This window comes from Melospiza georgiana, chromosome 1 (assembly GCF_028018845.1).
Source record: "Melospiza georgiana isolate bMelGeo1 chromosome 1, bMelGeo1.pri, whole genome shotgun sequence".
In the NCBI taxonomy this organism is placed as follows: Eukaryota; Metazoa; Chordata; class Aves; order Passeriformes; family Passerellidae; genus Melospiza; species Melospiza georgiana.
Genome location: NC_080430.1, coordinates 113,465,658 through 113,492,392, shown reverse-complemented (window position 1 = coordinate 113,492,392; position 26,735 = coordinate 113,465,658). Strand labels below are relative to the sequence as shown.

General features: G+C 39.3%; 1 protein-coding gene across 1 annotated transcript; it reads left to right on the top strand.

The window, feature by feature from the left end:
• The first annotated feature begins 76 nt into the window (after positions 1 to 76).
• On the top strand, positions 77 to 3,654 carry SNAI2 (snail family transcriptional repressor 2). The gene is made up of 3 exons (XM_058031647.1): positions 77 to 308; positions 875 to 1,420; positions 2,376 to 3,654. The coding sequence occupies exons 1-3, from the start codon at positions 230 to 232 to the stop codon at positions 2,555 to 2,557; spliced, it is 807 nt and encodes a 268-aa protein (XP_057887630.1). The 5' UTR covers positions 77 to 229; the 3' UTR covers positions 2,558 to 3,654.
• Positions 3,655 to 26,735: the final 23,081 nt, after the last annotated feature.

The window sequence follows — 26,735 nt, the reverse complement described above, 5'->3', positions numbered from 1 at the left end:
GTATTTACAGCACTTTTCAAGGCGCCTCGGCAGTGCCGCTGCACGGGCGGGAGTGGATGGGCTGCGCGGGGCCGGCAGCGCTGTAGGGACGGGACCGGGAGCGGGAGCGGGATCGGGATCGGGACCGATGCGCCCGCAGTGACCCCGCGAGTGCCTGCGCTGCGCCCCCGGACCGCCACAGCCCCCGGCAGCACACCGAGTCTGCGAGAAGCACAAAGCCGCATCCAAAATGCCACGCTCCTTCCTGGTCAAGAAGCATTTCAATTCATCCAAGAAGCCGAACTACAGCGAGCTGGACACTCACACAGGTAACAGGAGGAAATCGGGTGCCACCGCGTCGCTTCTGAGGCTGCGGTCGTGGCGTGGCAGTGCTGGGGAGGGTGGGATTGCTCTGCAGGCTGCAGGGCACGGGTTAGTTCATTGCTGGCTCTATTTTCTCCCGCTTACAAGGAGGGAGTTTTGAGAAATATGTCAGTGCTGACCAGAATGAATCGTGAAAGTTTGCTCGTCCACTTGAACTCAAGTTACTTAGAAAGCATTTGGAGTTTTCCTGTTCTTTATCTGTTGGTGGTGGAATTGAAACTTTTATTCAAATCCTTCAGGAAGTTTCACTGCTTCATTGTGTTAGGCTGCACAGATTTAGAAGCAGCATGCTGCCTTGGAGCGACTCTCCAGCTGCAGCTTTCCTGTTCAAGGGCTCTGTCTCTACCCATCAGGACATATGTATGAAACAGTATTTCCTGAATCCCCCTTATATTCAGATTACCCTACTGAGTGTTTCGTTTGTGCAGCTTTTAATCCTCAGAGTCTTCATTTTCCTGCTTTTTGAAATACACTTTGGTTCTCTTACCTTAAAATGTTCTTCTCTCTCCAGTGATTATATCCCCATACCTGTACGAAAGCTACCCAGTCCCTATCATCCCACAGCCAGAGATCCTGAGCTCAGTAGCTTACAACCCCATCACTGTGTGGACTACAACCGGGCTGCTACCGTCTCCACTACCCAATGACCTCTCTCCGCTCTCTGGATACCCCTCATCTTTGGGAAGAGTCAGCCCACCTCCACCTTCTGACACCTCCTCCAAAGATCACAGCGGCTCAGAAAGCCCCATCAGCGATGAAGAGGAGAGGATCCAGTCAAAGCTTTCAGACCCTCATGCAATCGAAGCCGAAAAGTTCCAGTGCAGTTTGTGCAACAAGACCTATTCGACTTTCTCTGGGTTGGCCAAACACAAGCAGCTGCACTGTGATGCCCAGTCTAGGAAATCCTTCAGCTGCAAGTACTGTGACAAGGAGTATGTCAGCCTGGGAGCGCTTAAGATGCACATCAGGACCCACACGCTACCTTGTGTCTGCAAGATCTGCGGCAAGGCTTTCTCTAGACCCTGGCTACTTCAAGGACACATTAGAACTCACACTGGTAAGAGCAAGTGTTACATTTGCAGTTTCTTGTTGCTGTAACATCGGGATGCCTTTTTTGCTATTTTTCTCCACAGGTGGAAAAACCAGCATAGTTTCTCAACTAATCTTGAAATGCAACCGCAGAATTTGAAATGAATCATTGAAAGGCTAAATTCTCCCTCTTGCAGGGAGAGGGGGAAGGTGGGAGTGGGGAGGGGGGGTTTAGCATGGTGCCATAACTGCAGGCCAGATACTGGCATAAATCAGCGTTGCTTCCTTGATAATTTTAGGATGTTTTAGACAAATTCCACTAGCTGAAGCTTTTGCTTTAAGGATTTTATGTTAACTTTCAGGAAATTGCTAACTTTGAGAAGGCTGCAGCTGACTCTGAAATCAGGCAGCAAAAGCCAGGCAATGCATGAGGGGCTGCCTTCTGACTCCTTAAGCAGCTGGCAGGTTTTGCATGCACTAACTCAAGTCCTTAAGAATTAGAAACCCATCATCAGTAACGTGGTTGGGTTTTTTCTATTGAGGCAAAAATGGGTTTTGAGTACAACACTGGGTACAATGTAATGTCTCTACAGCTGTTTGCTGCTTTTCAGACAAAGCCCTTTTCCCCCCAGTAATTTACAGAGGTTAAGCAGAAAATGTTCTATGAAAATGTTTGAAAATTTTGGATTGAGCCCAGTCTAAAGGTATTGCATGCACCTGTAGATGCAGATTCAGCAGCTTGTTTTCAGACTGCACTTTACAACATATTCTCAATAGACTGGGATTCTGCAAAAGAGCCAGCAGTGCTGAAAGCTGCTGTATCTTTGGCCTGATTAACTTATTACTAGACTTTTTTTTTTCTTATAACAAGTCATTTCTGTTTGTTCTTTTTTTCTTAGGATAAAAGCAGGTTTTACCTGTCCCAAACATGTACCTTTTTTTTTTAAGATTTATCCTATTTTCTCTTGATGTTTCCTTTGCAGGAGAGAAGCCATTTTCCTGTCCTCACTGCAACAGGGCTTTTGCAGACAGATCCAATCTGAGGGCTCATCTGCAGACCCACTCAGATGTGAAGAAATACCAGTGCAAAAATTGCTCCAAAACTTTCTCCAGAATGTCTCTTCTGCACAAACATGAGGAATCTGGCTGCTGTGTAGCACACTGAGTCATGCAGTCAATGTTTACCTGGACTTGATGCCTTTCTCAACTTCTGTTCTAAATGATAAGTGGAAATCCAAAGGCGTTTTCTCGTCTACCTTTCAGCCAAAAATAAAAAAGCAAACCAAAAAACAAAGAAACCAAACCAACAAACCAACACACCACCAAAAAAGCAAACAAATAAACAAGTGGAAGAACTTAGAATGTCAGTAGAAATGAGCTTTAAGTAGTTTCTGTTCTGCCATATATTTGCATTCTTAAGTGTGAATTCTGAAACAGGGGGAAAGACGCCACACACGACATTTCAAGTAGATCTAAAGGAAGAAGCATTATCAGCTTTCTTATAGATGAAGCCAAATGTAGGTCATCTTTTCTTGCTTAGAAAAGGCTTCAAAGTTAACATTACATTCCTGCCAAGCCATTTCAACCAAAGAAACAGTATTTTAAGTGGAAATTTTAATGAAAATACTACCCAAGTGAATTTTGCTAGACACCATTTATCTCAGGTGCCTTAAAAAGTATTCCAAGTTTACTTAGTAAATGTTTAATATTATTCATTGCTGTGTTTTTTTATTTTATTAGGAGCCAAGGCCTTCATTAATGACCTGAAATGCTTTAAAACTGCATAACTAAAAGAGGGAAGAAAATATAAGAGAATGTACAAAAAAATTTAAAGCCACAAATTAACTGCATGTGCCTTAAAAATAAATAAATAAATAAAAGGTAATACTGTAGCTTCAAACATTCCTGGTGCATGCTTGACCATACTTTAATATGGAATAGTTCCTCTAATCTTCATTTTTGTTTTAAAAAACGGGAATAAGTGCAAGAGAGGGGATCCATGGGAGTTTTACAATTATTTTTTTAATGCACAAAGGAAATGCAATATTTTCAGCATTACCCCTCCAAGTGCCTTTTTTATTGATGATTTTGTAAAATATGTTGACATAATGTAAATATTTTTATTTTTATATGATTGAATGTGTTATGAATGAAAGCAAATTGTTGCCCATAGCAGCATCTATAGATAACTTGAAGAAAGTGTGAAGTGAAATTGATGTTGTTTTCTAGCCACTTTTTTACAATAAACATTTTTAAGTAAGATTTCTGTTGTTTGTTCTGATTAAACAACTGTGTACACACTTTGGAACACAGAAAAATGTGAATGTCTCTACATGACCAAATGAAGATTAAAGTGAATTGCAGATGTGAAGACTGACTCCACAAGTTCTACACATTAGAAAGGAATATATACATTGCCTTTTAAAATACTTTAAACCTTACAGTGCATTTCTCTAATCAATGCCCTAAAACACTTACTTTTCTCCTGCTTACAACACTTGACAACATTGTGAAATATATTTTATCAAAAACATTTAAGAGCAATGCATTTTTCTTGCATTTTAACAGAGCAAAGGGTGCTATTAGAGAGGTCTTGTAGTACTTTCCCTGAGACTTTCACATCAGGGAATACAGGCCTGGTCCAAAATTCTTTTAAGTCAGTGGAGCCTTTCAGGAGATCAACACTCTTTGCATGATGCTCTTTTAAAGTAGAAGTCAAGTCACAGTATAATATACTTTATTTGGCAATTTCAAGATGATTAAAGAGATTTTATTAACATGTATTACATATCAGAACTGTCAAGAGAATGCATCACAAGTGCATATCAGCTAATATATCACAGGAAAGAAATTATTCTGTAATAAGAAGTAGAAATCTTTTTCCTTCAGGTGATTTGACTAAGTACTCCAAGATCTGAACTGCATGAAAGTATTACACCTTCAACAAATCACATCTCATCATTACTGACTGGTGTGATACAACCCCATTTTCAACTTTTAGCAAAGTACAAAGCTAGAGAACAGACAAGCACCAGCTGACATCCTGAAGACCTGAAGGGCCCCCATGTCTACACTAGGGTACCAACCAGAACAAGTAATAGCAAAAATTAAATTCCAACAATTTACCAAGAATGTTACTGATGTGAAAAGGCAAGGTGAACATTTCTTGAAAAAAATGTATGCTTCAGCAAAATAATGCAATAGATCATATATGCTTTCTGTCTCCTCCAGCCCAGTTCTGGAGGAGGGATTCGGCAGGACTGCACTGGAATAATGCAGGCAATAGGGGGAAGTTTTGCACCTTTTCTCCACATAAAGCATGATACTGAAAAATGAAGCTCAAGTGAAGCTTTCATATTCTCCAAGCATTAAAATAATGATTCCCTAGGAGCTGCTAGGGGTTTTTTTCAGGAAATAGCTGGTAAGTTCAAGAAAGATAGGGTTAGTGGGAATTTGTGAGGTAACATTTCAAAATGAACACATGAAGGCATCAAATGCCCTTGAAAAGTTTCATGTGGTTTCTCTATTGATTTGCACTTCCATGTCATTCGCTTTGAAGTTTGTAGGCTCCAGCAGCTCTTTGTGCAGCTCCTTCTTCCCAGAGCAAAGTTTACTGGAGTATGAGTAAAGCCCTGGCAGTCTGTACTGTTTTGTACAGTATACAAGCCCTATTTGTACTGTTCTAGGTTTGCTCTCCTGTGCTGCGCCACAAAGATGTTTCCATTGTTTTAATTCACACTTTAAATTCTCTACACCCAAAGTAAATTAAACAGTACAAGAGCCTGACTTCTTGAGTGAGTGGAAATGCTACTGCAGTCCTCAAGGGAAATCAGATGAAAACTTCATCAAAATACAGTATGCTAAACCAAACACAAGTGGAACTGGTCTGATTTGGAGATGACAATTAAGATATGCTACTTTGCATGCCTGTAACACCTGTACTCATAAAACACAAAGATGGGAAAGGCTAGAAGCTCTTTTGGCTCATCTTTGTAATTGAAACAGAACACTCTATCACAGATCCCAGCTCTCTGTCCAGTTGCAGCATAAACTTCCCAAGCAGCTAAATTTCTCTGCTTTTCCTGTGTGACTGCTTTCTATTGCCTGTCAAGACTTTCTCTAAAACATATTCCATTAATAGTTTTACCTCATTACCTTAGAAATGCCCTTCTGCACCTGCACAAGCTATTTATCAATGTAAATTGAATTCTGTTCTGAGCTACTGGTTGATGACTCCTATGACTTTCTCAACACACAATGCAGAAGTTCCCTGCAAGGTCAATCTGCAAATTGAATCTCTTTGGCCATTGCAACATTTTTCACAACACATCTCTTATTCTATATCTTTTAAATTTTCTTTTCTAAAATAATCTTTTAAATTTTTAAAATCTTTCTTAGGAAACATGGTCTCTGTACTCAGAATATCTAGACTGCCTCTTTTCTGAAATTTGTCACTTTTTTTTTACTTTTTGAACAATATGTGCTCCAGGTCCTTCCTTTATGATGTTCTATCAACCTGTTTTCAATGTTCTTTCAGTGTTCAGAGAAAAGTGAAACCACCTCAGCATTTGTGAAGTTATAAGTTAAATATATTTAATTTCTCAAGGCTGAAGGCAATAATTGATTCACTTTGCTTTCCATGTCTTTCTTCCCTTGCTTCTGTTTGGGCATGCTTTTCACTTCAGAGTCTGCAGAATGAAGGGAGATGTGCATGAAGTGAAGAAGAACAAAGTACACTTTTAGGCTCAAAGCACTGCAATTATCTTACCATGTAATGCAGAGTTAGGAAAAGCATGTTATACACTCACCAAAGGGTTAAAAGAAGTGCCTCTCAGATTAAGGCACCATGAAATCTTTCTTCTGTATTTCTCTCTATTATTTGGATTATTATGGTTCCTGTTGTCATTGAGCAAACTCAGGGCCTATTACTGTTAGCCCCATAAAGTCATATAAAAATGAAACACCGTAAAGATTCCATAATTTCAATTAAAAAGAAAACAACGGGAAACCTGGTAATTTAATTCTGATGTCTTCTGCTACAGCTGATTTCCCTTGTCACAAAATAAATCAATATTTAATTTGAAAACTTATTTTTATTTTTGAATAAGACATTTTCAGTTATGAGTATTGCTGCTTTGGAAATAAAGTTTTACTAGCCATCCCAAGTGCTGAGTTTTGTCTCTTTAAAGTAGGTGTTCTAAAAGTTTGATTATGAGAATTATAACTCTGGTTCACAGAAATGTGAGGAGTAGAAGGTGAGAAGTGTACTCCAACCTGAATATATTGTATAATTGCAGGAAATAAAATAACTGCAAGAAATAAAAACAGATTTTTCAAGTGAATCATGGATCATGGAATGATTGAGGTGCGAAATCACCTTTGCATATTGACTAGCCCCAGCCCCCTGTTCAAAGCAGGGTCAGGAGAGCAGATTACCCAGGACTGTGTTCAGATGGGGCTTTGATATCTCAAAGAATGGAGACTCCATGACCTCTCTGGGCAATCTGTGCCAGTGTTCAGTCACACTTACAGTACCAAAGGGGTTTTTCTTTCATTTAAATGGAATTTTCTGCACTACAGATGGTGTGCACTGCCTCTTGTCCTGTCACTGGGCAGCATTAAGTGTCTGACTGTATTCTTCACTCCCTCACATGAGGAATTTATACACATTAATAAGATCCTACTTGAGCTTTTTTCTTTTCAAGCTGCCTCAGTGATTCCAATACGAGAGGTGCTCCAATCCTTAATCCCCTCTGTCATCCTTCCCTGGACTCTGGTATTCTGGTGTCAGCCTTGTACTGGTGAGCACAAAACTGGAAATGGTGCTGCAGATGGGCTGCATCAGTACTGAGGGGAGGTGGAAATACCATTCAGTTTCTCATGGGAGGCTGACAGGATGCATAAAATTTGTGGGAACAGCCAAAGCAGTAGAAAAGAAACAAATAGGATGCTTGCATTCTCTGTTGCTTTTTCCCAAAAGCTTTCATTCATTTTAAATACATCCAAAGTCCTCAGGAACCTTGCAGGTTGTGGAGTGTGGGACTCTGTTTTCCAGAGACAGCAAGAATTGCAGACTGCAGCATAAGGGTGCCTCAGCCTAACCAGACTAGAGATTTAAAAAAAAATAATAATTAACAAGTGCATAATGGTGCTGCTTTAACATGTCTGGCAGTTTGGTCACCTTGTTCCTCTTCATTACCTTTCCAATACTTCAAGAATGCCATTCAAAGCAACATTTTTTTTCTTCTTCTGATGCGCTCATCATTTTGGGTACAAAAACATAAATAAGTGCTCATTCACGGTCCTCCTTCTTTTGTTGTCCCCACATCGCTGCAAGACAAAAGTTATGCAACAGTTGGCTTCTGTTATATCTGTCACCTCTATCTTTTAGCTGGGTATCAAATATTCCCATCTCTTGTCTTTTTCTTCTACTGTCCAGTGCATGCACTAAGTAGCTGCAAGGATAAAGGTCACAGGCGGCCCTTCCTAAGAAGGAATAAAAGACCTTTTATATCTTTTAGTTATACAATCAATTTTTTTTTTCAAAAGAAGACACGGAAAACAGGAATCACATGAATACCAGCTCAAATTCACATGTTTCCAATATTTTTAGTAACCTTCACTCTGTAAACTTGAAAAAGCAATGGAGGTGCATGCTGATATTCACACCCTTTTTCACACAAATAGACATAGAGCTGCACATTTGAACACACAAATCCTTTGACTTCAGCCCTGGCAGAAAATACCTCAGAGAGGTGCCTTGTTTTGTTGCTAGAGCACCCCTCAATAAATGCAAACACAAGGGTGCTGTCTAGCAGGACAAGGTCAAAGGAGGGTGTTCTTCAAGCCGTTGGTCCCTCCACCTGGCTTAGGAATGACTGATAATGCCACACGATCTGGATCAGAATAGCTTCCTGGAAGTTTATCTTTATTTTACTTATCCTATAAAACAGAGCCTTTTGCCAAACCAAGGGGAGGCTACAGAAAGCCAATCTTCACCTTGCAAAGCCCCTACATTCTCCTTTCCTCTCATGTTTAGCCTGTTCCATCACTGCTTCCTCTGCCTTGCATAGGAATCATCTCCTTCCCGGATGTGTCAAACAGGGAGTCAGAGTCAGGATCACGGATTTTTTCATGATCTTTTAATGCTAGGGAGATGTGGGCATTGCTGTGGCTCCTGCACAGCCCTAGGCATGGGTATGAGCCAAAAATGTTCCGTGCTGGGCCATCAAATGGCAGCAGCCCCTGACCATCGCCTCTCCACACCTTTCCAAAGGCAGGACCTGGGAATGCAGGAGCTTGGTCTCACAGAAGTGCCCACATCTCACTGAGTCCAGTGGGCTCCCAGAACGAGCTCTGAACATCTGAGTACCATCAGACATCTGCTAAGTCGCTAATAAGAAGCAGTTAAAGTATAAAGTTGCGCTGCAATTAGTGCCAATTTTGCACATGTCCCTAAACCAAAGAAAATTCTTTTGAATGTAACCTGCCCTCTCATGTGGGCTGGCAGATCATCCAGAGCTGACAATGAATAAAGAGTTAGAAGAATGAAAAGTGACAGTTATTAAGTAACTTCAGTAAAAATTGAATGAAAAACAATCAGCAACTCAAAGTAATAATATTATGCATAAAAGACTAATAAAAATCCCCCCATCTCAGTTAAAGCTTCATTGTATTTGGCATTCAGTCATTAATTTTTTACATTTTTAAGCATTATAAAAAGATATTTTGCAAGACAGTTCACCAAGATTTATAGCAAAGTATTCACTATTCATCTGTAATACATGAAACGAGGCCAGGTTGCTATGTCCTAAGGAAATTGAAAAAATAATCTTGTGACTCGTGATGGACATTTCGTGGTGTTTTTAAAACAGCTTGGAAACTCAGCCCAGATCCTAACTAGTTCTGACTGGGCAAGGCCAACACTCAAAAACTGTCAGGATTTTTTGACAGCTCTCACTTAATGACAGAAAAATCATTTTTTATTTGGAAAATGGCTTTCTGCTCCTACATAGTTTCAAGAAATTGGTCCACCTCTCTTTGTCCCCACTTTTCCAGCTATTGGCAGAAAAAAAAAATAGTTGCAATTGCCAATAATTTCATTTCCCAGGGACCTTTTTCAGAGGTTTGAAAGTCATGGCTGTAGTCTGGTGGTCACAGCAGATGACTGAGAGCTGCTCCTGAGTATTTGAACCCAAATGCTTTGTCATTCCACAGACAAATACGTCAGCTTGTCACACTGGCAGGACAACAGGGGTTCTGGGAACAAAGATAGGACAAAAAAGGTCCCAGGGACTGTTGAGATAGCCTTCAATTAATGGGAGAACATGGTAGTTAGTAGATATTTACAAGCAGTAAATATCAATTACAAATAATCTTCCAGGTCAGTCTTCTGTAGCTGGAAAAACTCAAAAATTCAGCATGGCTTAGCTTTGAGAAGAAATTTTGACTCAAGACTCATCTGATAAATCAGGTATGCCTCATCATTGCTCTTATTGCCACAAAATATAGTCAGAACTAAGGCTGTGGTAGATTTTTTTTTTAATTGCACATGTGGAAATTACTGAGAACAGGAACAACCAAAATCATGATAAAGTATATATATTTTTGTATCTATATAAAAGCAAGTAAAATTGAATATGCAAAATTAAAGCTGGGGAAATATTTTATGAAACAGTCCTGCTACAATGCTGGTTAGTTTTTAAGTTAGCCTAAAACTTTTAACCAAAAACAAAAATTCCATTGTTTTTCAGCTTTTAAAAGCAGGTGTCTCAAATATATGGTTTTTTCCAGTTAAAAAAAAAAAAAATGAGTATACTTCCTTTTTACCAAAATGGCATAGATTCGTGAAGGAAACTAAGTTATTTTGACAATCATGATAGAAAGCTCCTACAATTTTCATGTCTATGTGCGCCATTCTGGTTGAAGCAAATCTATGCACAAGGCATCCGGGATTGTCCCATACAGTGGTTTTCTCACCTTGACCTTTGCTTTTGCCCCTTCAAAAGGTTTTGAATCTCCATGGACATTTGCTGACATAAATGGAATAATCCCTTGCTGCAGTGCAATCCCTTGTACTGCATCACATGTATTTGTTTCGCTATACAGTGCTAAGAAGGGAGCATAGCCAGAAGGTTGCAAGCCTAGGTATCTTGTTCTTTCTAAAAAACTGACCTATTTAGAGCTCTATGGATTTTTTCTTCTAGTAAATCCCTTTTTTCTTCCTTTACAGTTGCCCAGGCTAAAGAAGAATTAGAATTTTCTGTAATGCATTCTTGCCTTTTCCTGCAATGCTACAGATTTTATGTCACTGTGCTAACAATGATGAGGTTGCAATTCTGAGCTTCTGTGGTAAATTTACAGCCTTTTTAACATCTTTCTCCTTGGTCTTTATGTTACATACTAATAGAAGGAATGCACAATATGGTCTTATTATTTAGGCCAAGTACCAGTGATTTTTGAAAGTACAATTCCTCACCATTTTTCAGATAACTTGCAGAATATTAAATCAGAGTCCCTGTATGTTTAAGAAATTTTTCTGTTCATCTTTGTGTCCTGGTTTCAGCTGGGAGATAATTAATTTCCTTCTTAGTAGTTGTTAAAGTGCTCTGTTTTGGATCTATTATGAGAATGATGTTGATAACACACTGTTGTTGTTGCTAAGTAGTGCTTACTTTATATCAAGGATTTTTCAGCTTCCCATGCTCTGCCAGCAAGCAGCTGCACGAAAAGACAGGAGGGAGCACATCCAGGACAACTTACCTGAACTGGCCAAAAGAATATTCCTTACCACAGTACAGCATTCCCAGTATATAAATGGGGGCATTGGCTGGGAAATGCCAGTCATAGCTCAGGAACTGGCTGGACATTGGTCAGCAGGTGGTGAACAATTTTATCATGTGTCACCCATTTCTCTTGGGTTTTATTCCTCTCTCTATCTTTCTCTCTTTACTTTTCACCGTGTTTTAAACTCTGTTTGAATTATCAAACTGTTCTTGCCCACCAAGAGTACTACCTTTTCCTGATTCTCTTCCCCATCCCACCACGCTTGCAGGGAAATGAGAAAACATTTGGTGTGGTACTTAGTTGCTGCCTGGGGTTAGATCATGACACGTTGGTAAATGCCTTTTCATCCTGTTTCTATCTCCCTGTTTAAAATAAAAGGTAAAAATTTCACAAGAGACCTCTGGAAGACAGCCTGAAATAATGGCTCTTCTCTTTGCACTTTAGGCTGATATGTTTAAGAAGGGAACTGCTGCATGTACAATGCTTGCTGCTTTGACACTGTGAGAAGGAGTGTTATAGTTCTTAAAGTAAGTGCCTGCTTGCTTCTTAGGTCACTAATGGAGAGGAAGGATCTGTTCTGCAGCATTTGTAAAAACACAAATATGTTGCCATCATATGAGTCATTTTTGTCCCCCCCCTTTAAACAGGAAACAGTTTTAAGGGCTTCCAGTCCAGATAGTCTTCTCTTACTCACATTGCTTTGTTCCTAAACATAAGAGATTTTGTTGTCTGAGAAAGATCTTAGAATCTGGCATTGTACTTTTCTTAGGAGCACATAACCAAAATTACAGTGTATATTACCTACACAGATGAACACTTAAGTACATTATCCATGCAGTCCCTCATTTTGAAAGAAGGAAGACATATTTTGAAGGAGTGCCATGTAAAGTCAAACCATGCATTTGTATTGCTCCTTCACTGGCATGTTATGACCAAGTCAAACTCTCTAGGAGCAGGACCCTCTCCTCCCTTGAAACAGAGCCACTCTTGTCCTTTAGCCTTATTCTCATGCTCTTTAAATCTGTGGTAGTGGCGCCCAACACATTGCCAGGAGCCATCACGGTCTGAACTGGTGCAGCTGGGAAAAAAAGCAGGCCAGTATTTCAGTGAAGTATCCAAAAACAATCCTTCCCTCCAGGAGATTTTGCTGATGTAACTGTGCAGCAAACTCCACCAGCATATTCACAACTCATAATGACAAAGTGCTCAGCAGTGCTTCTCCTGGTTGCCCAGGCACAAGAGCAACTTGCAAGCTAATGTCATGCCACTAGACTTCAGCTTTTGTCAGTACAGAAGTGTTGGAGGAAAAAAGGAAAAAGAGAGAGAGGAAAGCATGAAAACATCAGTGCTGCCTTGGAAAAAGTTCCTGACACAGATCTGATATGAGCCTAAGGACAGCTTACACACCTTGCTCCCAGGATTTGGCCTAAAGTATAGCCCAGACATTAATGCTAAAGTGGTAGGATTTTGATGTGGCTTGTGATAGGAATTAGGGTCAGAAAATGTTCATTTAATGGCAGAAGAAGGGCTGGAAACAGATCGACTCATGGTAATAGTACAGCAAATATACAAGAGTTAATCCTTTTGCTTTTTGCTTTCATTTTATTTATTCCTTGCCTGGTTTTAGTGAGGATGAATAATGTCCATGTCTTGTAACACCTCAGTAATAGTTCAGCAGGATTGCTGTGACCTTTCCTGGTTCAACCAGTACTGATTAGCTGCAGATTTCGATGTGTGATCAGGTGACAAAGCAGGCTTGCAGAGTCTGAACTGTTGCAGTTGAGGAATATAAAATGACAATTTCTTCTGCTCTTTGAAGGGAAAACTAATAAGTTTTTGGAAATGTAGAGTTGAAGTGAAATGCTTTTCTTTAATTACTCCTGATTTAGATTTTGCATGTCACTACATTTGCATGGACTATGCTGAGCTAGGAATGCTGCATTTTGGTTTTAGCTATTTGAACCTCCCAGTAAATTATGCCAAAGATGAACCTTTCAAGGTAATCTAAAATGTTGACTTCTTAACTGATGTGAATGGCAGCCTTCCTGTTTTAAATTACAAGTTGTAAAAAGAGAGTTACATTGTCAATCAGACAGCAAATGGTGCTGCACTGGCCTTTCTAGAAAAACGAGCGATGGGTAATAAATTACTTTATGGTAGGATTGAATTAAAAACAAAAAATCCTTATCAGTGCAATATGTTTTCTGGTCCACCTAGACTCATCTGTTTTAATCTTTTCCAGCTATGCTACATTTCCCATTTCTTTCAAGTTAAACAAGTCCTTTTAGACATACATGTGCATGCATACATACAAATGTGAGTACATATATACAGACATATACATGGCAACATTTTCTGTACATAAGCAGAGATAGAATTGAAATGACACTGTAAATGATACTTTATTTTTTGAGCAGTATAACTAATATGAGGCACATTTCCATTCTCTCTATTCCAAAATATTACTTTTCATTGAAAATAAACCTACACAGCATCTCTTGTTCCCATAGGTCCCCAAAAAAAAAATACTTTTGACAGTAATCAAGTGTAACCAGTAGATTTGTAGTCACCTTCAAGCCGCTGAAAAATAGACTGCAATGGCAGACAATTCTCAAAGAGAAATATTGGCACTGCTTCCTTCAGAAAGGCTTCAATGGGGACAGTCCCCAAGGACATGACAAATATTACCAGAGGAACCTGTTCTCTGGCTGACCAAAGCAAGGAATGAAAGCATGGGAGAATACCATAGTGAAGATCTTCACCATTTAATGTGATCTTTTTTCTTAGTGTTGCAGGCAACAGCCTACTGGATTACATTTATAAAAACAGAAAACTTTCACGGAGAGTAGCATCTCCTTGGAAGGTTTCTGAGATTCTCAACACTGAAAAAATGTTGTTTTCACTTCCCTGCTCCATTCAGTTCCTGCTTCTGAGCCACATAAAACGCATGGCTCAATGAACCAGCCCGTGGACTGGCTTCCAAAGCCAGTAGCTGGTACATAATTGCCATATTAGTCAAGAAATCTTCCTGATGCTTATGGAATACAGGCAGTTTTTGTTTTTACTCAGACTTTTCCCTGACTCTTTAATGGCAGAACATGACTGCAATGTCCCTGTGTAGGTTTACCATGCACCTGAATTATCCTCTTTCTCTAGATGAAATTAAGTTGGGACACAGCTGAGGTTTTGGGGTTGGATTTCTCCTATATGTTCAGCAAGCCTCAGCAGAGCAAAGTAAAGAGCCAGGTATCTTCCTGTGTACATTAATCTATCATGTGTGCTCAGGAAATCTGATGCATTCAGGAAACACTGGTCTTACCAGGTGTGAGCAATACAGCTGTGCAGAGCACTCACAGCATCACATCAGACCTATTCCCAATCTGCACTGAAGCAAGAATTCACATGAAACTATGAAGTTTTACATTTTCTAAACACTCTGAAACCCTCTGGAAAACCAAGATCAATATAAGAATCCTATCTCTATATAGATGCTCTGAAAAAGGGGAATCCGAGTCATGAAGCTCTCCTGTCCACCTTTTAAGAGAGATAACTCTGAGATAAAACTGTTCTTACACATTCAAAGGATAATCATCACAAATTCAGTCCTCCTTCACCCACACCTCAGCCCAGGAGCTGTGAATTATAACCTCTCACCCCATAAGGCACACAATCAGTATTCAGCTGCCAAGTGCAGAGCTAGTTTTATGCTGGAGTTTTCAAAGCACCAGGTTCCAGTGAATAGCCACAGTCTTCTCTTTTCTGGCTCCCCACTAAGCAGTGCCTGCAGAACATGCCAGAAAAATGCTGGAAAGGTCAGAGGGTAATGGCTAACAGGAAAGGCAATTCTCAAGGCTCTAGCCACAGGACAGGGTGGATGCATTCCCTGTGTACCCCAGTGTCCCAGTCTCTAGGTGCGCATCTGGTTACACTCGCACTGCGCATCAGGGCAAAATGTTAGTGAGCCATCTCACTTTCCTACAGAGGAAATCTTGGGCATATAAAACAAGGTGCATTTCCTCTCCTGCAGTAGGGGACAACAACCACTGTAACATGGGAATTTGCTCCAGAGTCTAGTTGGAGCCGTTGTATTCCAAATTTTATTTTATATCAACTTCCTATAGGCCAAAGGTCAAAAACGTTTCTGTCAAGAAAGCGTTTTCCAAAGGCAGTGTGGAAACAGTGTGGTTTGCAACATGTTCCATGTTTCAGAGATAGGACAGTAGGAGATCTGCATCTGTCCCTGTGGCCTGTCCTTCAGGCTGCTCCATTCCACAGGTAGCTGTCATTCTGCAAATTTTATGTGGAAAACTCACAGGAGAGCAGACCCTGAAGAGAATTGCAGGCAGTGACTTAACAGCAAAACCTTTCCACCTCTCTATTGCTATTTTTAAAAGGCTTTCAGAAGCTTTCAGGAAGAAAACCACATTTAAATGCTGGTCTGCCTAAAACCTAGCCTTGTGCATGCCAGCTTGAAAAGCAAATTTGGAAGTTGCCATCAAGGAAGCCAATCTGTAAATTCAAATTCAAGCCCTCCTATCATGATTAAATCCATCTCCCTGGACTGTGCCTGGTTTGAAGCATATGAGTCAGAGTCCAACCTCCTTTTTTTTTTCCTTTTTTCACCTGGAAAACTTGCAGAAGTGGTTGGACCACTTGAAGGGGAAAAACTGATTCAGATTTGACCAGATGGGTGATGTCTAATCCAGGAAGTTCCCAGGACTAACCAGATACAAATGCTCACAGCAGGGCATGAATTGGTGCAAGAGGATGAGTTCTTTCTAGACACCTGTAAATATTGTCTTATACCTCCTTACCTTTTATTGCAGGCAGCTGTAAAGATATAATTTGAATCCAACACTGGCACTGGAACAGGTTGCTCAGAGAGGCTGTGGAGTGTTCATCCTTGGAGACATTAATATTCTGCCTGGATAGAGTCTTGGGAAACCTCTAGGTGACCATGCTTGAACAGGGGCCTCAATGAAACAATCTCCAGATATGATATGCCTTCCATCACCAAGTCTGCAATTCTATGGTTAAAAAAAAGTAATAAAAAGGAAAGTTGGAGGGGGGGGGCATTATACTTTCATGTGAACAAAAAAGCCCTAGAGAAAAATTAAATTCCTTTGGATCAGATTTATGAAATGTGTTTATTGTTCTAGCCATGGAACTTCAAATTCAGTTATGGTCTTAATTCAAGTTACGGAACCCTTCTAAATTCTAGCCTTGTTTTCACTCTATTGAGGTACAACAGAGTTGATGGGTGTGTGTGGCAGCAGTGTGACTAGATGTGAAATCATGTGCTTTCCCCTCACATGAAGAGGCATTTCAGCAATGACTAATCATGTATTTTCTCCTTTGCCAGCTATTCACGGAGGTTTTAACTTGCAAGGCAAGATTTCTTATTCTTTTTATTGTCATAGTGGTGAAGTCCCTTGTAAGTGACATTTACAGAGGGGTCTAGGTGCAGTTTTGTCTGAGATGTGTAGGAGATGGGCTATTCCATATGTTATCAACCTGACTTCAAGAAGTCTCAGAAATAAGTCTTCCAAGGGAAATTTATTAAAGTCCTGAATTGTTTTCCCCTGAAGCATTTAGTTCAGTAGATCTTTATCAATCTATACCTGTACATACATGAAAATCCATACACAAGGACACATGTTTACAACAAATTACTGAGACTCTCCACATCTGAGGTTGTTTCTGCATATTCATGAATACACCTAAGGGCTGAAATATCTTTTCTGTGTGACATATTTTACCCCAATAATTTGTACAGTATATAATTTTTTAAAAATTACTTTTGTACAGACATTTATTTCATGGTTGCCTGGAATGTTCTTACTGTATTTAATTACAACAGATGCTATTTTATTTTGGTGATGTAAATGATAAAATCTTACAGAATCTTTCAGGAGAAATGTATGAGAAGATTGGAAATCCCACAAACAACTGCATTTTTTTCTTTCTATGGCTCATTGACAGATTTCTTGTCATCCCATTCTTCAAGTCCCAGAAAAAATCATAATATTAGGCAAGATTACTAAACAAGCATTGGAAATAGACAGCCAGCTGGATGTTGAAATATGGGTTCCTGTCATTAAAAAAATATTCTCATGTTTTATTTCTGATTAAGATTTATTTATCGTAAAAACCATTAAAAGAGATTAATTAAGTTTCTAATCCTGATTTGGGTAAATTAGGCAAATTCACTACTCATCTTTTATTATAATTTGGTACAAAATCTATTTAAGCCTGTTTCAGTAGAGCAGCAAGACATCCCCATTCCTTCTTTTATTGATTTACAAATTTGCTGCATGTATCAGTTATTCCTTCAGGTCTTTTGTCTCATAAACAGAGCTTCCTTAACCAAAATGGAAAATGTTGGCCATTAAAATGAACCTGAGTATTTACAGTTAATTATACCTTATTTTTTCCCAGGTCTCCAAAGCACAACAAGCTCTATACAATCACTGACAATCACCTCTAAAACATGATATTCTAACCATGCACGTTTAATAAAACAGTGTACTCAATTAAACCAAAGAAATTATACTGTTCTTAGGAATATCACTTGTTCCACTAGTGTAAAAAATAAAAATTATATATCCTATTTAGTATTTTATTAATGGAAGTGGAAAGAGAAACTATCTAGTTTCCCTCCTCCCAGAGCTCTTTCTTCAGGCCAATTTGTTCTTTGTCTAACATCTTCCCTGTTTTGGATTCCAAGGCTGTAAAATAGGCAGGAGCAAAATCTGGAAGATGGAGTAGTGCTTTAGAGGCAGCTCAGATTAGGAACTGTAACTCCGAACTGTAAGGACTCTGCCTCTGCGAGTGTCGTGCAGGGGTTAATTGACAACTCTTTGGGCAGGAGAAGTGAATGTGTAGCTCAAGCAGCAGAACACGACTGGAAAAGACTGGTTCTGATCTTTTTCATGGGTTCTGTTTCACATCCTGAACTTTCAAATAGAAAGATTCCCGGCCTGCTAAATAGATCATTATTAAGATGTTAAAGTTATTATCTTAATTTTTTTTAATGAAGTCTCACATGCCCTTTGTTCATTAGACATCTGTAACAATGACTGAACACTCAGAGCCACTAGAGCTTAGAAAGCAGCTTAAGCAAGTATGTGTTTAACTTTCTGCCATTGTTGAAATCACTGCAGTGTAAAAAGTACCTGATTTATAAGAGTTTGAGATTTGCTTCACTTTTGATGCCCAGACACATGGCTTTCTACAGTCATAGTGTGAGGACTTTCCATTGTGAGACTTTTCCTGTGTTTGTGTCGTATAAAGTGGTGCTAGAGGAATAAAGAGGATTAGAAAAACTTCCTGCTTTGGATTCCTCCTTTCACTGGGAAATATCTTCCACTTCCGAAAAAAAGCAATGCACCAGCATTTCACAGATCAAAATGTACTTCAATCTGAAAAAGTTATTTGCAAGATTTGTCATAATCAAAGTTTTCTCATAACTTTCTATTGCTGAAGAAGGAAAAATTACTCCTAATAAGAAAATTATTAAAAAATAAAACCCTGATTATATACAATCGGTCTCATTCCACTACGTGCCAATGTTTTCTGCAAATTCAAATAGCCTGACATTTATATTAAGCTTTAAAAGTCATCGATCCAGTTCTGTGGAGCAAGACATCAGAGTCCCACTGATCATTTCTGTCTCTCAAGAGTAGGCTCTGGATAAATTAGCACCACTATTAATCATAATAATACATCTATGTCTTGGTTCTGAGATTCTTGAGATGTTTTGCAGAAACTGCAAACTGGCATGATGTTAGCCAAAAAAACATTAAAGCATGAGTCTTAATTCTCCAGTGAATCCTTCAGAAATTGAATAGATCTCACAGCATAATATTTCTGACAGGAAATATACACTTGAGATGTTTTAAGCCTGAAATGTCACATACACAACAGAGCTTAAGCCTGAGAAGCCTCCCCTGTTTCTGAGATCATAACAGTAGTATTATCATTAAGAGGATAAAATGCCACTTCCTTGCTTCCCATACCCCAATCCAAATGAAATGTGAGTCACTTAATGAATTTCATCTAAGCCTAATGGAACAATTTCAGCCTGTCCTGGACAACTCTCCTGCCCAATCCCCTCACACACATTATTTCTGCTCTCTTGGTTTTCATATCCGCCTCTGCCCAATCACTTGTGGCAGGTTCTACTGGTAAAGCAAATGCTTTGCTGCTGTTTTTCCCCTCAGAATTACAGATCACTGAAGAAGTAGCTTGAAACATTTCCACTGGAGAAAAATGTGATGAAATTGTTAAAGGTTCAGCAGCCTTGAAACACTAGTAGACTATTGGCATGAGGATTATTCCCAGACATGATCTTTCCTTTGGAACCTGGTGTCGAAGTTTGCAATATTTGTTCGCTTCATGCCTCCTCGGCATAGCCTGTCTCCCTGGCTGATTTTCTTCCTTTCTTTATCTGAAGTTGGCATTTTTTCCACTCTCAATAATTAAGCTGTCTCGATGCTAGAGACATGCCTATTTTATCACATGTATGTCTCGCACACAGTTGAAAAAGGAGAGCTCCAAGGGAGAAGGCGGCTGGCGTCTCTGCTGTTGAAACGGTTTCAATCTGGCCTGAATACTTTGCCTGCAGTGCTGCAACCCACAAGGGGGTCTTAACCTCTGAAACCTGCTGACTCAAGAGTAATTGGCCAGCATGATGCCACTGTGACCATCAAGTGGAACAAATAAAATTACCCACCATTTCAGTGCCATGATTGTCCTCTCCCACTGCGTGATTCCATGAATCCCCCCGAGGACTGACCTGCTTATAATAAACAAATTGTTTTCTGGGCTCCTTTTCCATTGCCTGTAGGGGAGCAACAAGAAGACAGAGCCAAGCTGTGTTAACTATATTTAATGGTCTTTTTTCTTTTCCTTAAATTGCATCAGATGGTGAGGATGACTAGATATGGTATGATCTTTTAAAATTATATCCTCAAAAAGCAAACAATTACATCTCTACAAGGCAAGTTTACACAGCAATAGAAAGTTGTAAATTTGAAGAATTCAAGAGGATTACACACATCCAAGCTGGATGACTTAATTCTTCTTCCTGAGAACAACAGCTTAAAAGCAGGGATTCTCTTACTCTGTACACAATTTTGTAATTTGTTTGCACGAAAGCAAGCTGTTTACACTGTGCTACATAAAGGTTGTTGCCAAAACTTACTATCTCCTATAACAGTGTAAAACCAGAATATCTCTCATGATGGCAGTGGGTTTAATCAGATACACACCAGCGTAACCAAGAACTAAATTTGGTTTTACACCCCTGTCTAAAAGCAGCTCACTAAAGATCAGAGGAGGTAGTTCTTGTTCTCCTGGTTTTCCTTCTTTATGACCATGTAACAGCATCCCCAATATCTGGATTCATGTGGAGGAGATAATATGGCCTGGTAAACACATCAGCAGAGCAAGCAGTGTGAAACTTTATTTTAGTGTTTCCAGTAACTGCCTGAGCTGATAATGGCCCTAATGTGGCCACAATTGACTGCAGAAGAGCAGATTTAGTCCCAGTACCATAAAGTTTTGTACTAACACTGTGTGAAATTGTAGTTATTTTGAGTTTTCAGCCTTCCATTGAACAAAAGCAAAACTTAGAGCATGAAGATATATGTGAACTGCTTCTTTAGGCAAGCAGGTAGAGGAGCCCAATGGCTTTTGCAGGATCAAATCATGATACAGAATAAACTGAGGAGACTGAGAAGTACAGTAAGCTACTCTGCCGTGACTAACAATAACCATCTTAAAAAACTGTTGATGTATTTCTGAAAACACAGTTTTCTGCTTGTTGCCAGCTATTTCATTTAGACCCAATTTACTTAAATTATGTGCCTAAATGGAGGCAGACTATTAAGCAAATTGTTAAAACAAGGTCTTGAAAAACGAAGAAAAACTAATACTTTCTCTTCCCTGCAGTTTTTTTATTGCTATTTTTGATCACTTTATACCACTGCTAAATCCACCTCACTTAGCTTGTTGAGGTATTTTGATGGGTATTTTACACAGTTTCAGTTTTCCTTTTGAGTTTTGAAACCAGTGCAGTAAGAATATTTTAAAAAATAGCAAGAGTGCTTATCTAGTTCTTTCCATCCCAAGAAATCTCCAAGTCTGAACAGACCATTTAATATGGAAAGTTATTTTAAATTCGAAGGAGTCTGAACCCTGTTTCAAATTTAGCATACATCCTCCTGTTCATTTTATTTCCCAGCAGATAAACTGTAGATCAAGTCTGCAATGCTTCTATCATACAGAAGTCTTCTCCTTATCTACATTCAGTTTCTTTCTCCCTAGCTCTACTTTTACTGCTGCAAACCTTTGTGTGTCAAGCAAGGAAGAGAATAAACCCAGAGAAACTTGTATTTGGGACCCTAAAACTGCCAAGATGGGGAGGACATATTGGTTGTGCTTTTCACCAACCTCTTCTTCTCTCATTTATATTCTGTTACATTACTCCTCTTGGCTGTTTCAAATCCTACTTTCAAGTGGTTTATAGTCACAGTTATGAAGCACATTTATCTACATCTCCTCTGAAAGGGAATAACAAGCATTTACTGGTGGATCTAGTTGTCTTATACATGAAGCATCATTCTCAGTCAGACTGTATAACAGATAGATAAAACATATGACACAAGAATTCCTTTCTATAAATAAACCCATGGAAAAATAGTCCTCATCACTCTGAAGTATTTGATTCACAGTGGAGAGCTCTTTGGGATTGGAGGAATGCATCACCTCATGGAAAGGATTTGAGACCTCAGGGCTAATATGCACCTGAGTATCACAATCAAAATTGTTCAGAGCGCAGACATGTGTAACTTATCATGTTATGGTGCAATCATATGCTTAAGCCCCCATATGTGAAAAATTTTCCAAGTATTTTCATAGCCAGTAGGCAGCTCATGCATTTGCCATATCACACACACAATATGTGGATCATATGCTACCCACAGAGGTCTTTTGTCATTCACAGAGCTCTTTGGCTCTCTACTCCAGAGGGTTTGGAGGGCTGTCATCTGTCTCAGAAGCCACATAATCTTCTGATTGCTTAGCATAAAATTGTGCATAAGAACATATTGAATACTAATGCACTAATACCTCCTCCCTATCTAGAACTAGGTGAAATTGGAAGTTTATCATTAAATCAGGGCAGTGAAGGTTCAGAGGTCTTTAGTGGTGGCATTGTTTGTGGAATGGTATCTGGTCAAGTACCCTTGAACAGGGGGCATTTTTCCTTTTTTTTCCTATAGTTTTCTCTTGAAGTTGGTTGTATTAGCTCAGTCTTTCAGTGATCTTTGCTGATACCCAGACCATTTGGGCAGACTTAAGCAAGCTGCCCAGCAAGGAGCTGCTTGAATGCCAGCATCAGAAGGATGCTGGCTCCTGACACTCCAAGCTCCCTGAGCAGTCTGGCAGAACAGTCAGCCTGGGCAGAGACAGATATGCTGAAATCTGGAAGAGGAGACATTTGCACAGTTGGTTTTAATGCCCTAGGAACTATGGAAGGCTACAGACTTTACTAGGAAAGAGAGAAAACAGATACAAACATGAAGAGCAATCTCTGGCAGAAAGCTCTGCTTCTCTGTGAAATGTAATCCCCAAATACTCTGGCAAGAAGATAGATCATTATACCATAACGACAAGCATTAGTCGCAGGTCTCGGTTTTTCAAAGAAACCAAGTTTAAAAATAGACTTCCGAAACTTTAAGGCCTGGAACCTTGTGCAGACATTAAGATTTGTCTGCAGCTCCTTGCCTTAACTCCTACATTTTCCCATCTGCAAACTACTGAATAAGACAGACCTGCACTTTATAGTTCTCAGTGAAGCAATGTCACCTCTATTTATACTACTGTGATCTTATGAAAGAAGGAAATCCTGTCAGTAGTAATCTCAGATTCCTTCAGTTATCATAAATTAAAACTGCCCACTTCTGTCTTGTAACATGAAATTTTTACTGTAGTGTACATACTTGTGCCTATTTTTACATGCTTTTTATAGTCTTAGTTGTATTTTTCAGTAAAATCCTAATGGCAAATTACCCTAGTAAGTCTCTAAATGTCAGTTAGCATCTACTGAGACATAAACTCACAAAAACCTTGACTAATTCTTGCTGATAAATATATCCTTGATGTAATTATTGGCTTAAATCATAGGAAGTGTAGCTTTGTGTCTGCAGTAGTCAAACAGCATCTGGAAGCTCCGAGAACATCTTTGAAGCCTTGCTACAGGAGTCATTGTGACTTTGGCAAATGTAAATGTAAGTTTTCTGAGCCCATGTATCCCCTTCTGTGAGACAATTACAAATACTCTACCCTCAGTTTCTAAAGGGGACTGTGCAGCCTCCAGTCACAAAGACGAGCAGAGTTTATTGCAGCTCCAGCCAGAGCACATTAGGAGCCCGCAGTCAATATTGTAGAGCAGAGACAAGAGTCTAACGACATTTTACCTTGCAAAATGTGACAAAATATTTTCTGGTTTTCATCATTTTCTGCATGTCACACTGAAGTCCTCTTGTCTTTGTTAAGTGGTGTTTGTTATATATTTGTAAGACAGCCAAAGCAGTATTAATAACAAATACATTAATTCTGCCTTACTTGACTAGTTCCAGATTTTCAGAGATTTTTTTGTTTTTCAAACACAGTTAAGTCACCTTTATTAAAAATAGAACAGTTTTATACTTTCCATGAGGATACCATGAATTAGATTCTAGGAGACATGTTGTGTAATTATAGGGGTTTCTTGTACAGATTTTGTGGTGTCAAAACATGATGTGGTTTCAGGAACTGCAGGCAAACAAAAGGCCATTCTGTATTTTGATCCACTCTGAATAGTCCTTATAACTCTGCAGTAAACTTAGGGCCAACAGAGAAAGACTAAGAGTCATGATGATTAATGTGACAAGAAAATGAAGAGGTCAACTAAAGGCATTGCCACCATCCATAGTCTTTGTCACAACAGGTGATTTGTGGGGTTAAATACACTGCAGAGGGGGGCAAAATATAAACATTGAAAAATCTCTGCCAGTGCAACCTCGGGAAAGAGGACAATGGATTTTGATGCCAAAATGGCACATGGGTTTGATACTATGTGAGGACCACAAGCCATGCAAGCACCTGGAACCTGCTATTAGTGCATCCATTCACCTGTCTCTAGCCATGGCCAGTGACTAAATGCTTCAAAGGAATGAAAATAAATAAACAATGTAGAGGCCAAGATATACATCAAGGGAGAAAAGGAAATGGGAATTCCTTCCCGGCCAATGTAAATATGGTATAAAACAATCATACAACAAACAGAAATCACTCATCCCCTTGGGAATACCACTTACAAACTTCCACTTTTAAATCTTGAACTGTCTTTTTTGTAAACATGAAAAACTCTTCTTTTAGCAATGTTTCAGTCTTTTCTGTTGACTACCTCTTTGAAAGGTCTTTCCAAGATATTTCCCCCAATATACTTAGGAACCTCTGAAATCAAATCCCCAAGCCCTGGCTGCAGCATTGGGCAGCAATGCAGATTTATAGCTAGAGTAAGGCCTGTAGGTAATTCACACTTCGCTCAGTATGTTAAAAATAGAAGATGTAGGTAAGTCAAGAGTTTGCAGACCTTCCCGTGGCCTTTGTCTGCTTTGCAGCACTCATGTCCAGAACTGCCCTGAGTCCATGGGAAAGGTGCTGCCAGGGGAACACAAAAACGTTGATTGAAGTGGTTGCAGCCTTTTGGACCTGGAAGGATTTCAACTCCTATCTTGGGTCGGTTCAGAAAATAGTTGAGACATTACTTAGTTCAGCTGCAGTGCACTCTGGGGAGATATGCAGGGGAGACTGTTTTACATCTTCCACTCTGGGCAGTTGTGAAGTCACACAAGGTGATAGGCACAAGTGTCATGTCGTTGTGATGAAGGTCAGTCTTAGCTCCATCTTGCAGCTACGCAATTCTTCTTGCAGGATCTTCATTCCTCATATATTTGGGTGTTTGTTGGGATTTTGGGGGTAGATTTTTGTATTTTGGAGGGAGGAGGAGAGTTTGGTTGGTTTGTTGTTGGTTTTCGTTTGTTTGGGTTTTTTTTTTTACCCAGTTTTTTATCTTTCATTTGTAAATGCTTCAATGTAAAACTAGTGAGACTGTAAGAGAGTTTCATTTATCACAGGCTTTGGAGATATCAGTGTTTTGTGACTAATAGCACTTAAGTGAAACTGATAATACAGCTGCTGTGACTGCAAACCTGGGACAATAGAAGTGCTATCATTTAAAAAATTAATATTGCAGAAATAATGGTAGATTTGAGAGGCAGTTAAAGGGACAATCTCATCACCTTTAACCACAAGGAGCTTATTGAAGTATTTTTATAGAATTATAGAATCATAGAATGGTTTGTGTTGGAAGGGGTCCTAAAGATCATCTATTTTGAACCCTTCTGTCACTGGCAGGGACATCTCCCACTACAGCAGGTTGCTCAAAGCTCCATCCAACTTGTCCTTGAACACTGCCAGAAATGGGGTGCCTACAACCTCTCTGGACAACCTGTCCCAGTGCCTCACCACTCTCACAATACAGAATTTCTTCTGTGTATCTAATCTAAAAATTGCCCCTCTTTCACTTTGAATCCATTACTCCTTGTCCTATCACTACAGTTCAAATTACTAAAAAAACAAAGTATTTAATGACAATAATTATGTTGAACAGACATTGTGAACTATTAAATGGAAAACAAATATTCTGTCTCTATATGCAGGGTGAAATTATGTATTTTCTTCATAGTGTAATTTTTTAACAAGACCAGGGCAAAAAGAGTTGGACTTGAGGCTATATTTTGGGGTTTTGGGGACTCCAGGTGTAGAACTTGGAACATATTATCTCAGAAAACATTAGGTAGGCAGCATAAAAAGAGATTAACTATGAATTGAACACATTTCTGATCTGCTAATGAGTGGCGGTGCTTTTCCTTAAGACTACTGAGGAACTGGGAGCTACAAATTAACAATACCTGATAATGGAGTACAAATCTTGCTGGGCATATAGAGATGGGCTCAGTTACTGGGATTTTTAAAACATCATTTTATACATGAAACACAGAGATTCTGAGAAAGGAGAGAGAGAGGTGGTGAGAAGTGTAACAAGTTACTCATCTGTGGCACCTGCACGTCTTGCTAATTAATCTGTGGTGGTGCGCATGTTTGGGATTGTTCAGAATGTTTAATCTACCACTATGAATTCCCATCTTTTCAGTCAGCTGTATAGGGGAGCCTCTCAAAATTAGAACCCAGTGATGACCTTTTGCCTAATGTATGAGGCCAAACAAACACAATGATTTTAAAGGCTCCCTCTGCTTATTTTAAGTGCTATAAAACATGCTTTACAGAATATAAAGTGTCTTTAGTACCTGAAATTAAAGGTTTCTTTAGATTTTGATCCATTCCTTCTGGTGCACTTGTTTCCACAGATAAATTTCCACTTTCCTCTACAAGAAATACAGCCTAATTTCTTTCACATGCTCCAGGCAATAAAGGAATAAACCAAA

Coding starts and splice junctions, on each gene's coding strand:
- SNAI2 (XM_058031647.1), top strand. CDS start 230: ATGCCACGCTCCTTCCTGGTCAAGAAGCATTTCAATTCATCCAAGAAG. Junction 309..874: donor CGAGCTGGACACTCACACAG/GTAACAGGAGGA, acceptor TTCTCTCTCCAG/TGATTATATCCCCATACCTG. Junction 1,421..2,375: donor ACACATTAGAACTCACACTG/GTAAGAGCAAGT, acceptor TTTCCTTTGCAG/GAGAGAAGCCATTTTCCTGT.